Source organism: Lipotes vexillifer, unplaced genomic scaffold (genome assembly GCF_000442215.2).
Source record: "Lipotes vexillifer unplaced genomic scaffold, Lipotes_vexillifer_v1.1 scaffold528, whole genome shotgun sequence".
NCBI lineage: Eukaryota > Metazoa > Chordata > Mammalia > Artiodactyla > Lipotidae > Lipotes > Lipotes vexillifer.
In genome coordinates this window covers 2,059,695-2,072,466 of record NW_006794582.1, presented here as the reverse complement: position 1 = coordinate 2,072,466, position 12,772 = coordinate 2,059,695, and the positions used below count along the sequence as shown (strand labels likewise).

Sequence of the window (12,772 nt, the reverse complement as noted above, 5' to 3'; positions counted from 1 at the left end):
AGGGAAAGCAGAGCAAAGCTGGGAGCTAGGAAGGGCCCTGGACAGGAAGGCTAGGAGGCCAGGTGGGAGAGATCTAACCCCAAAGCTTTTCCACCTTCATGTTGCCCCGGACCTAACACACCTGGGTTCCTGGACTGAGACCCAGGTTGGCCCCTCCTGCTACTCCGCATTCTCGGTCCCACCCTTGGGGTAAAGCCCGAAGGTGGTTGGGATGCCTCTTACCTTCATGCTGGCCACGTCGATACGGGTCCTGACCTGGAATTGGGCACCCACCTGGATGACCCTGGGCACACAGTAGAGCAGCATGTTGTTGAACTGCAGGAGACACAAGCATGAGTGTGTGCACAGTGGCAAGGGCAGGAAGGACAATCAGGCAGGCTTCCCTGGGCGTGGGCTGAGCCCCACTGGGTCTCCCTCCCCTCTCGCCACCCGCTGGGCCAGCTCACAGGACCTCACAGGTGTGATGAGGAAGTGGTTGTCTAGCCCCAATCCAACAGGTAGGTCGCTGAAGGACTGCCCTACCTGTGGGCATCAAGGGACCACATCAGACCTCAGAAACCTACGAGGCCTTTCTCACAGGGGCCAAGGGTGGCAGGGGCTTATGAGAGATTTTAGCTCCCTCCCCAAAGCCTTCAGGTGGGACCAGTTTCCAGGAGACACCCTGGCTTCTTCAGTGCAAACCAGGGCAGTTCTTCCTAGCAGCCAACCTAATTCCCTCCTGCTGTACACTCCCTAGAGCATAGATTGATACCACAGGCTTTGGAGCCAAACAGACTAGGTTCAAATTCTGACTCTGTTGCTTCCCAGGGCATGTCTGGGAACCCCCTCAGTTAGAAATTCCTGAGGCCTGGAGGTAGCATGTGACTTGTCCCGAGTCACCTGGGTGCCAAAGTAGAGAAGGATAGAGAAGGAGGCTCGTCCCTGTTCGTCCTGCAGTGCCAGCTGGGTAGATGCCAGGCAGGCAGAACCTGGGGCAGAGGGCCCATGAACTTCCCTCCCCAGTGTGGGGCAGGCCCCCCAGCATCCCCCTACCAAGAAAAGGTAGCGCTCCATGGGGCCGATGCGGCGGAAGGAGATCTTGAGGACAGGGCCCTCACGCAGCAGGGTGTTGGAGGGGTCTACTATGTCGTCCTCCAGGCCCAGGCGCTGGTACACTTCCCACAGTTCCTGCAGCCGCTCCTGGGGACAGGAGGTGTACCTTCAGCCGAGGCCAGGCAGGGCCTGCCTGCTTCTGGAAGGTTTGCCTTGTGTGGACAGGGACAGGGTGTGAGGGGGAGGTGGGCCAGGTGTCGTGAGGAAGGATCAGGGGATGAGGAGATACAGAGACCTGGGTGGGTTGGGGGAGGCTGAGAGCTGCAGGGAGGAGGTGACAGTGCCCCTGGGGATGCCCGCTGCTTCTATTCCGAGGGCTGGGATGCTCACCATCTCAGTGATGGCTGCGTTGGAGTGCTGAGCGGCTGAGAAGATCATGTCAAGGGCTTCTGAAATGGGGGCAGGGCCAGAGTTACCCCCTGAAAATATGGGGTTTGTGGCTGAGGCAGGAGATCCTTGAGGCTTAATCAAGTGGCCTCAGGGCCTGCCATGAGCACCCCCAGGAGCAGCCTTCCCCTGTAGCCTAGCACATGAGGTATTTGGATGATGGGGGCCATTTCCCACCCAGAGTGGAGAGACTAGAAGCCACCAAAAGACAGGGCTTAGGCTGTTGGCTTCTGTGACTTTCAATGCCCCCCAGATCCAGAGGGTGAAGGCATGGTTTCAAATCCCAGCTCTGTTCCTTTTTGGCTGTGTGACCTTGAGCAAGTCACTTAACCTCTCTGGGCCTTAATGTCTATAAAAAAGTGGCTGATGCTATAGACAATGTCTACGAAGTACCAGCGGTCAATGTTGACGGCTGATGGTCATCATAACCATTTTAGCAGGTGCTCCATAAATTATGGAAGTGGCTTGAACCTCCCCAACCCCCTGGATTCCCTGGGGGTGTCCTCACTCTGGGCATCAGCCAGGTCTGGGGCCTGGGCTGGCAGCTTCTGGACATACTCCTTGAGCAGCAGCTCGTAGCGTGGGATTCTCTGCACAGGTTCCAGCATGTGGTGCTGCAGGGTCAGGCTGCCCGAGGCCTCGCTGCTCTTGGGGAGGGAGGGGGGAGGGAGAGCGTGGGGTTGAGAGGGGGAAGGGGTGGGTCAGGCTGCCCCTGAGGGTCAGGGGAGTGCGCAGCAACTGAGCCAGGGAGGTGCCCCAAATCACTGGGGAACCTGAGCCACTGCACACTGGGGTGGCAGTGCAGGCTCTGCCCCGCCCCCACCCCAACCTCACCTGAATGCGGGTGATAACCTCCTGGAAGGGTGGAGACTTGTCACTCCAGGTGGCCAGCAGCTCAGCGGCTCGCTCAAAGTTCTTGACATACTCACTGTACATCTTCAGGAAGGGGGCCAGCTTCTGGATCACGTCGCCAATGCGGGGGGTGGTCGTCCTGCAGGAGGGGCATCAGGTACTGCCCTCAGTCTGCAGACCTCTTCTCTTAACTCCAGACAGGGTCAGGTTCGGTAAGGCTCCCCTTACCCCGCAACACAGCCTTTCTGCGGCACTTCTGGGTGCAGGTATAGGGGGGCGTGTCATCCTCACACATGTGTGTGGTTCACTCCCCCTTAGACCGTAAGCCCCCTGAGGGCAGATGCTGCTCTCTCCCACAGATTGGATTCCCCCAAAGGCCTAGTACAGTGTCAGGCCCACAACAGGTGTTCAATAACCACCTGATGCTTGTTCATGTAACAATAACAAGGGCCACATGCCAAGCACTGCCCAAGATTCCGTGCATGTCTCATTTCATTTAATTCTCACAACCCTGCGTGGGGGAGGAGGGACAGTCAATGGCCCATCTTAGAGAGGAGGAAATCCAGGCTCAGAGAGGTAAGAAAAGGTCATTCGACCCAGGAACTGTTACAGCAGAGCGGTAAGGACTGACCATCTGGAGCTGGCCCGCCTGCGTCTGATTTCCAACCGCACCACTTACTCTAGCTGTGTGTTCTTGGGCCAGTCACCTAGCTTCTCTATACCTTAATTTTCCCATCTGAAAAAACTGGGCATGATGGTAGGCAACCTCACAGGGTTGTTTTTTTCAAAAAAATTTATTGCAAAAAATTTTAAGCAATCATAAAATAAAAAGAATATAATAACGAAGCCCTATATATCTGTCCCTGCACTTAACAATTACTAACATTCTTTTTTAACAAAGAATTTTAAAGGACATCCCAGACATCATGGGATTTCTTTGGCAAGATACTTATTTCAGCACTAAATACTTTAGTGGTCATCTCTGAAAACAGAGAGGGGTTCCTGCATAACCACGATGCCATCATCACACAGCAGGCTGATGTGAAGATTAAGCAAGTTAATAGGTGTAAAGCCCAAGGCAGGGCAAGCAGGAAACCCTCAGTTAGTGCTGGTTATTTCCACTGCCTCCTAAGTCACTCAGCCTAGTGAGGACCTGATCCATCCCCTTCTCCAGGACACACACACACACGCCTCGTCCAAGCCCCTCACTGTGCGGACAGAGCAAGCCCAGAGGAGGAAAGTCATGGTCACACAGCAAGGGCAGGGGCGTAAGAGGCCAAACCCAGTTCCCTGGGGGCTGCAACCAGACCTGACCAGGGCTGTGGTCAGGGGGCCTCAGGGGCTCCTGCTGGACCTCACCAGTCGTCCAGCCGCTGCTGCAGCTCTGGGAGGAAGAACCGCGCATGGAACTGGTAGATGGAGGCGGTGTTGGAGAAGATGAGCCTGACCACATCCTCGGGGAAGGCCTTGCTGCTGCGGGCCTCCTTCAGCAGCTCCTGGAAGAACACCTACAGCCGCAGCTGGGTCACTGGGCCTGTGGCAGAGAAGGACCTCCACCCCCAACACAGCCCAGGGGGAGACAAGCACAGTCCCAGGGGCTTTGGGGTCCTCCCCCAGCTTGCTGAATGCTTCCACCTCCTTCATCTCCCATCAATCTCACAAAAACCCTGGGAAGAGAGAGAAGCAGGGAAGATTGTATTCCGGCCACTTTACAGATGCGCAAACCAAGGCCTAGAGACACAAGGACTTGGCCAAAGGCTGGCAGCTGATGAATGTCAGAAATGGGCCTATCTCGTGTCTGTCAAGTCTTGGACTTCGCCAGGCTCAAGATCTCACTGCTGATGTTCAGTGATTTAACCCTCTCGCCTTAGGGCTCCTTAAGAAAGTGTGAAGGGCTAACAATGGTGAGGATGTTGGGAGTTGGAATGACAGATGAGGATGTTGTGTGGGGCCTGGAAGGACTGGCTGGTGTGTTCTCCACTCCTGTGAGACCAGCCCAGGCACTAACGGTGGAACCAGGAGTGGCGCTAATGAGCTAAATCCCGATTTCTGCCTGAACTCTGGCCAATGGAGTTAAAAGACTAAGGCTTCCTAGAATCAAACCCCGAGGTCCTAACTCTCAGCTCTTGTGAGGTGGGTCAGAAGGGAGAGCAGGGGTGGGGTGAGGACACCCAGGTGCTGGGGCTCAGGAGCGGGCGTCCTGGCCACTGGCCTGGTCTAGCAGGTAGAGGCGTGCCACATAGGCCTGCTCTGTCTCCAGCAGCTCCTGGATGATCCTCTTGTCCTCAGGCTCCTGCAGGGGAGTTGGGAGGAAAAAGAGAAGGAGAGCTTTGGTCTCCTCTGATGGGAGCAGTATCCAAAGATGCCCCAGTGAGACATACCTCCCGGGATTCATGCCCTCCTGCAACTCATCTGGGCTGGCGCTGGGATCGATTTAACTGAGAGGATGGGGCAGAGTGAGGCTGCGCCCATTCTGAGCCTAAGCCTTAAGAGGCCTGGAAGCTTCCACTTGTGCTCTGTTGGGAGCCACGAACTACCACATCTGGAAGTCTAGCTGCCCTGATGGAGAGGCCACATGGAGAGGAGAGGCCCTGGGACTACAGTGAGAGGGAGCCAGGGGTCCAGCCGTGCCAGCATCCCAGCTCAGGACAGCTTTCCAGCTGTCCCTGCCCAGGCACCAGGCTTGGGAGATGAGCTATCTTAGGCATTCCCACCCCAGCCAACATCGGACTGCAGCCACTTGAGAGACCCTGTTATGGACTGGATTGTGTCCCCAAATCAATACATTGAAGCCCTAACCTCCAATGTGACTATATTTTGGAAATAGGGCCTTTAGTAATTAAGTTAATTGAGATAGAAGGGTAGAGCCTAATCCACTAAGACTGGTGTCCTTATAAGAAGAGGAAGGCACACCAGGAGAGCATGTGAACAGAGGAAAGGTCATGTGAGGACATAGCGAGAAGATGGCCATCTACAAGCCAGGAAGGGAGCCTCACCAGAAACCAACCCTGCCAGCACCTTGATCTTGGATGTCCAGTCTGCAGAGCTGTGAGAAAATGCACTTCTGCTGTTTAAGTCACCTAGTCTGTGGTATTTTGCTATGGCATCCTGAGCAGACTAAGACAAACTCCAAGTGAGACCAACAGAAAAACCATCCAATAGCATTCCAATCAACCCACAAAACCGTCAGAAATAATAAACTATTTGGCCTCTACATTTTGGCGTAGTTTGTTATGCAGCAACTGATAACCAGTATACATAGTATGTACTACTATGATCACCATCCCCATTTTACAAATGAGGAAACAAGCACAAAGGGGTTAAAGAGATTTGCCCAAGGTCACATAGTAAGCAGAAGAGCTGGGACGTGTACCCTGGTAGTCTGGCTCCAGGGTGCACAGCCTCGTGCAGCCGAGCTCTTAAATTCCACAGACAAGAAAACTGAAACCCCGAGAAGGGAGGTGACCTGCCCAGGATGAGTCTAAGGGCAGGAATTAGTGCTGACCTCTATTTCTAGTTGGCACTGTTGCTTCCTTCAGTGGGTAAATGGAGGCTGCCCCTGGGAAAGGTACTAGGTTCCAAGTTGTGTGGCCTTGGACAAGTTCCTTAAGCTGTCTGAGTTTCAATTTCCATGCCTAAAAGACTCCTATAGTGAGGGGTATGAGAAATAATGCCAGCAGCGGGGTGCATAGTAGACACTTAATCAAAGGCCGTTAAGGGTGGGGTGGGTGTGTCACACAAGACCCCACCTGGGGAAGTGCTGGCTCTGGCTGGGAGAGAATGTGTGGGAAGGAGGTCAGTGGGGGGGGCCCCCACCCAGCTCCCCACTACTACCCCTCGGGCACCTGTGTCCCTGAGCCGGGGCAGGTCCTAGCCTGGCAAGATTTCCTCCAGTCCCTGCTGGACAGCTTGTTCTTCAGGGAGCTCAGATACCTCCTGCTGACCGTCCTGGGCCCGGCATCCATGGCCTCCTCCACGGTGGGCTTATCCCATGGCCCTGTGGGTGAAGGAGGCCTGCACCCAGGGTGGTGATGCCCAGCCTCCAGGCCGTGGACTGTGGGTGCTGCTCCCGGGGTCCTGAGGAGAAGACAGCAGACCTGAGGGTTTCCAGCCTGTAGAGTAGGGAGAAGAATAGCACCTCTCTGGTGGGGATCTGGGGGCAATTAATGCAAATCACAGATGTTCACTGGCCTCTGAGTACCTGGTGCACAGGAAGAACTCACTGAGACTTCTACTTCCCTCCCCAACACCTTTCTTGGAGGGAACTCCAGTCTTCAGAATGAGTCAGTGTAGACTGTGTCTTGTTTTCTGGGGAACAACACACTTCCTTGTTTAAAATGCAGCTAGGAACTCTTCTTTTTGCACAAAGAGGGTTTTAAGTGCCCTCCCAGATCACCTGGCCTGTGGACCTCACCCCTGGTTTTAAGTCTCTGTAAGCAGGAAATCCCCTAAAACCCCAGTAACTGATATATCGAGGGAAGGTGGGAGCCATGGAACACTCTAAAGGGAGGGCAGAGCTGATAAAGCTGGGGCTTTTCAGTGTGAGCTACACCCCCCACACCTCTAGTGGTGGGAAAAGCCAGCCTGGGATCAGTTTCCCTCTCCCTCCAGCGATGAGCTTTCGTAGTGTGGCTTTGTTATCCTACCTATTGGATTTATAGGCTAGTTAAATTCTTTAGATAACAGAGGCCACCATCAAGGAATATATCCAACGACTTGGGCTGGGACCCATTCCCTTTGGTGTGGAAAGGCTTGTGGTGACAGCACAGGGTGGGCACCCTTATAAGAAAGGCAGGCTGGGGAATGGAGGACCAGACAGGTACAAAATCTTCAAAACTCTGTGAGAAAGTTTCTCATTACCCCTATTCTGCAGCTAGGAAAAGAGAGGATCTTGCAGCAAGAGGGGGGTAGAGGTGGGATTCAGATCAGGCAGTCTGGCTCCCGAGCCTGAGCCTTAAACTGCCCCTCCGCATGTGAGTCAAGGAGAAACAGAGAGTCAGAGAGTCAGAGGGTGAAGAGAGTCAACGTGACCTGCCCCACGTCACACCCTGGTTGGTGGCAGAGAGAGGATTGGGACCCAGTCCCCCATGGCTCCTCTCTGGCACTCCAGTGCACCATGGTTCCTCAGAGCACTGGTCTGGTCTGCAGCTCATGGAATTAGCTGAGTCTCAGGCTTTCTGTTCTACATTTGGTTTCAGCTTCTGCATTTCTCTCCAAATGCCCAGGCCAGCTTCTGTTTCCTCTTCACCCTTCAGTTTCAGATCAGTTAAGGCACTGAAATGAAGTGCCTCACAAGAAAGCTCAGGCCAAGGCAGCTGGCATGGGGCCCCTCACACAGTAAGGGGTGACTCTCATCCTCCCGACAAGACCTCCTCTGACCCCATCTGGTCTGAGGGCTGCCTCCTCCTGCTAGGAGTGCTGCCTAGGCAGAGCACACATGCTGAGGGTCTCCACTGGGCATGCCTGGCGTGTCGAGTGGGGTGGTGGTCCAGGAAGGTGCTGCCTAGAGCTGTCCTCGGTGCTGAACAGAACATGCCCGGCAAAGCCCTCTGGGAGAGGCAGGGTCAGGTCACCCGCTCAGGAAGCTGAACTGCCCTTCTAGGTCCACGTCTATGCTGCCTCCACCATGAAGCCCACAGGAGGCTTTGCCTGCTCTGAATACACTCAGCAGAGCATCAAGGCCCCTCCCAGGATATCTATTGTCCATGACCTGGCATCATGGTCTTAGCTTAGTACCAAAGACAGAAGTCCTCTGGGCAGGGATCATTCTTTAGGCTCCTGCATCTGATACAGTTCCTGTGCGATGCTGTGCTGTGCCACCCACACCCCCTCAGCACTGAGGCACTCTTCCCCTAGCTTCTGGTGGTGTGGTGGCTGTCAGGTTATTGACTGGGTCCCTCCCTGGGAATTGCCCTCTCCGGAAGAGAGCTACATCATCTGAGGTCAAGTCCACATCCAATGACTAGTCCATGTGGGGGTACAAAGACCTAGCCCTTTGCCTCATCTGGAACAGCCTGAGAGGCCTCCAGCTCCAGAGCTCTCTGGGACAGGCTGCAGCCTCTGTGGCAAGTGCTCGGCAGTTCAACCTCTCCCTGTGCCCAAAGCTGCCTCCCTCACCCACACAGGTATTGTTCCCAAAAGCCTCCCCAGCAAATTTCCTGAAGCAAATCTCTACCCTGGAGGCTATTTCCAGAGAGCCCTACTTACAACAGTCACAATCCCTAACACAGTCCTGGGCTTAAGAAATGCCTGCAGAATGGATTAATGTCACATACAGACACACAATAACCACTACACATCCGGTTCAGGCTTTTCCCTTCAGATGGAAACCCCTGCATTGCTCCTTGCCCATGAACTTAAAGCACTTAAAGCCTCCCCACCTCTCTGTGCCTCCCCTTTCTCATCTGTAAGATGGGTATAGAGATGGAACCTACCCCTAATAGGCTGTTAGATGATTAAATGAAATAAGCAGCCAACGCACTTAGAACAGTGCCGTATAGGTAGGCTGACCACACATCCCAGTTTGCCTGTGACAGTCTCAACCCTTCCTATTGTCCCCTCCCTCCCACCAAAAAAATTTAATGGCATTCACTTCAGTTTCCATTGTGTCCTGGTCTGAATGATAAATTGTACGGTTATCCTACTCATAGGGAGTAAGCACTTGATAAGTATTAGCTATTATTTCTGCTGGAGAGACAATGGGTGGAGTTCTGCAGCCCAAACACGGCATCTGGTCCACCCACGCTCACTCATAATTACACACACGTCTGGACCCTCCCCAACACACCAACACACATGCTCTCACCCCTGCGCAGGCCTGGCGCCCCAACAACACTCTCCCATGCTCCAAGGAACCCATGGCCAAGGGACGTGAGCACTGCCCAGACAGGAGGAGGTGTGCAGGACAGGGCCCAGAGAGAGAACTGCTCACTGTGAGGGTCCAAGGTGGCCCCAGCCCTGCTCCTTAGCCTGGAGACTGGGAGGGTCTGGGCTGCCCAAGGGCCTAGGGGTGGGCAGAGGAGCTCGAGGGAGACTGCCAGTTGGCCAAGGTGACCCTTCCCACCTCCACTACCCCGTACCTGCTATTCTCAAACACAGTCACCAGATTGGACACAGATGACAGCTTCTCCTTACTCGCCCCCTCCATCCTGCAGGCCTCTAAGGTGGTCCTCAGCTACCCCTGAAGCAGGGAGAGAGGTCTCCAAACAGCACACTCAGCCATCCCCACCTGGGGTCACAGGTGTGCTAAGGCATCCTGGAGTCCCGTTTTTCCTGAGGCCTCAGCAGGCCTGGTCCCTGCTTCAGAGTGAGGAAAGAGGAAGTGGTCCCAGAGCCACAGCCTTGAAGGGGAAAGGCGGGTGCTCCCTACAGAGGGAGGAGCCTGCTTGGGCCCCACCCCACCCCCAATGGCCCTGACCTTCCACTCCTGTAGACCCCCTGTTCAAGAAGCCACCCCAAGAGGGCAACGGGGGCCTAGAGGGAGTTTCTGAAACTGGGCTCTTGGCCTGAGACACTCACCACTCTGGCCAACCACACTTTCTCACAAGATCCAGTGGATTTTACTTGGTCCTTTCTCTACAACTTCTTTTCTGCATCTGACCCTGCTCACCACTGTAAGAAAACAGCTTTTTTAATTAAAAATAAATCACAAACCTATTAGGGGCTGGCAGAGAAGAGTAATATGGTGTTCCCACCTCCCCACTGGGGTTCTCTCATTTTAATAACTGATGTCTCCACCTTCTTGCCCCAAGGGAAGGCAACTTCCTCCCTGAAACTCTGATGATAATAATAACTAACACAAACTCTTTTCAGTGGTTTAGAAATATTTTCTCATTTAATACCACAGCAACCTTATGGGGTGGGCCCTATTACGATCCCCATTTTACAGAAGAAAAAACTAAGGATCAGAGGATTTAAGTAACTTGCCCAAAGTCACCTAGTAAGAACGCAAAAAGAAGTCAGATTCCTAAAGCGAAGGTCAGTTTCCTACAATTCCAGCAAAGATTTGGTTGGGAGCCTGGATGATCACATTCTTGCTGCTCCATCCTCAGGCTTCCCTATTCCTAGCACACTGGGTGGTCTCTGCCTGATGCCTCCTTTTACCACTTGGTCTCCCAGCACTTCCAGAACAATGATAACTGCTTCTGTTCCCCTTATTCAAGCTTCACAGGCCCTTCAGGGCTCTCCCACTGGGTTCTGGTCTCGCTTGCCCTGAGCCAGGGCCCTCCATTGAGACTGGTCTTTGTCCTGGAGGGTAGGGACTGAGCCTCAGTCATCTTGGTACCCGAAGCACCTGGCACAGCTTCACGCTCCAGCGCCTGTGAAATACTGGGGCCTCACACACCCAAAAGCCTCACTCCCTCAGAGCTTTGCCTGAGCAATCTCTTCTAGCAGATGCCTGGCTTCTCCCCCCAACCCTAAATCTCAATAATCCTCCTCACTTTTTGTTTATATTTTTTGTTATGGAGAATTTAGAACATATGCAAAAGTAGACAGAATAATACGATGCACCCCCATGAACTCATAACCCAGACCCAACAAACAACCATCAACTCATGGTCAGCCTGGCTCCATCTATAGTCACATTCACTTCCCCTTCCCAGACCATTCTGAAGCAAATCAGATGATTTCACCCACAAATATTTTGGTGCATATGTAAAAAATAAGGAGGCTTCCCTCGTGGCACAGTGGTTAAGAATCCACCTGCCAATGCAGGGGACATGGGTTCAAGCCCTGGTCCAGGAAGATCCCACATGCCGCGGAGCAACTAAGTCCGTGTGCCACAACTACTGAGCCTGCGCTCTAGAGCCCACGAGCCACAACTTCTGAAGCCCGCGTGCCTAGAGCCCATGCTCTGCAACGAGAAGCCACCGCAATGAGAAGCCCGCACACCACAACGAAGAGTAGCTCCCGCTTACCGCGACTAAAGAAAGCCCATGTGCAGCAACAAAGACCCAACGCAGCCAAAAATAAAATTAATTCATTTAAAAAAATTTTAAATGCACACGCACTTTGATCCAGCGTTCTCATTTCTTCCTGTTGCCTATACAAATATATTTCTTCCTGTGTGCAAAAATGTTAGGTCTACAAAGTATTCAGCGTAGCCTTGGTCATGATAGCACATAAATTGGCAGCAACTTAAATGTTACGTGAATTTACGGTACGTTTATACAGTAGAGCCGTTACACAGTATGAAATTTTTTTTTTTTTTTTTGCAGTACGTGGGCCTCTCACTGTTGTGGCCTCTCCCGTTGCGGAGCACAGGCTCCGGACACGCAGGCTCAGCGGACATGGCTCACGGGCCCAGCCGCTCCGCGGCATGTGGGATCTTCCCGGACCAGGGCACGAAAGCGTGTCCCCTGCATCGGCAGGCGGACTCTCAATCACTGCACCACCAGGGAAGCCCCACAGTATGAAATTTTATGCACTAATCTGACATGATTTTAAAGATAAAGTAGAAAAAAGAGAAATAAGATGCAGAACATTATACGCTACCATTTATATTTTACAGAAAAAATAAAGGAAGATAGTTTTGCACATACATTTGTGTGTTGTGTGTAGAATATCTCCAAAAGGATATGATAGGAGCTAGGAAAAAGGATTGCCCTCCTGAGTGTAAACTGGAGGCTGGGATGGAAAGGATACCCAATGCAGCTGAAAATAAATAAATAAAAAATAAGGAAATATATATACTCTTGTGTGCAAAAGTGTACACATAATGTACATATAATGTACTGTGTACACATCATTGTACATATGCCAATATTATTTTATATATACATACATATATATATTTTATACATGTTATATACATATATGTGTATATATATGAAACACTTAGCATTATCATACCCCAAGAGATATTTAGCAGTAATGCCTCAATATAATCAAATACCCAGTCAGCAAAGTGCCAATGCTTCATAAATGTCATCTGCTATGAAATGAATTGTGTCCCTCCAAATTCACATATTGAAGCCCTAATCTCCATTGTGGCTGAATTTGGAAAGAGGGCCTTTAGGAGGTAATTAAGGCTAAATGAGGTCATAAGAGTGAGGCCCTAATCTGATAGGGTTGGTGGCCTTATAAGACGGGCAAGAGATCTCTCTCTCCACACCACCCCCCAACACACACCCCTGCACACTCCGAGGAGAGGGCACCTGAGACTAAGTGGCCATCTACAAGCTAGGAAGAGAGTCCTCACCAGAAACAGAACCCTGCCACACCTTGATCAGGGACTTCAAGCCTCCAGAACTGTGAGAAATAAATTTCTGTTGTTTTTAAGCTTCCCAGTCTATGGTATTTTTTTTTTTTTTTTTTTCCTTACGTTATGCGGGCCTCTCACTGTTGTGGCCTCTCCCATTTGCAGAGCACAGGCTCCGGACGCGCAGGCTCAGTGGCCATGGCTCACGGGCCCAGCCGCTCCGCGGCATGTGGGATCTTC

At 52.4% G+C, this 12,772-nt stretch overlaps 1 protein-coding gene across 1 annotated transcript in view; it reads right to left on the bottom strand.

Moving 5' to 3' along the window:
* FGD2 (FYVE, RhoGEF and PH domain containing 2) overlaps positions 1-9,639 on the bottom strand; it is a 35,153-nt gene extending 25,514 nt beyond the window's left edge. Inside the window, exons 1-9 of the mRNA XM_007467297.1 lie at positions 9,411-9,639; positions 6,177-6,408; positions 4,544-4,624; positions 3,691-3,839; positions 2,314-2,470; positions 1,988-2,126; positions 1,423-1,481; positions 1,033-1,179; positions 223-315 (exon numbers count right to left, since the gene is read on the bottom strand). Of these exons, the coding sequence (XP_007467359.1) occupies positions 223-315; positions 1,033-1,179; positions 1,423-1,481; positions 1,988-2,126; positions 2,314-2,470; positions 3,691-3,839; positions 4,544-4,624; positions 6,177-6,408; positions 9,411-9,478 (1,125 nt within the window). The 5' untranslated portion in view covers positions 9,479-9,639. The remainder of the gene's footprint in view (positions 1-222; positions 316-1,032; positions 1,180-1,422; positions 1,482-1,987; positions 2,127-2,313; positions 2,471-3,690; positions 3,840-4,543; positions 4,625-6,176; positions 6,409-9,410) is intronic.
* Positions 9,640-12,772: the final 3,133 nt, after the last annotated feature.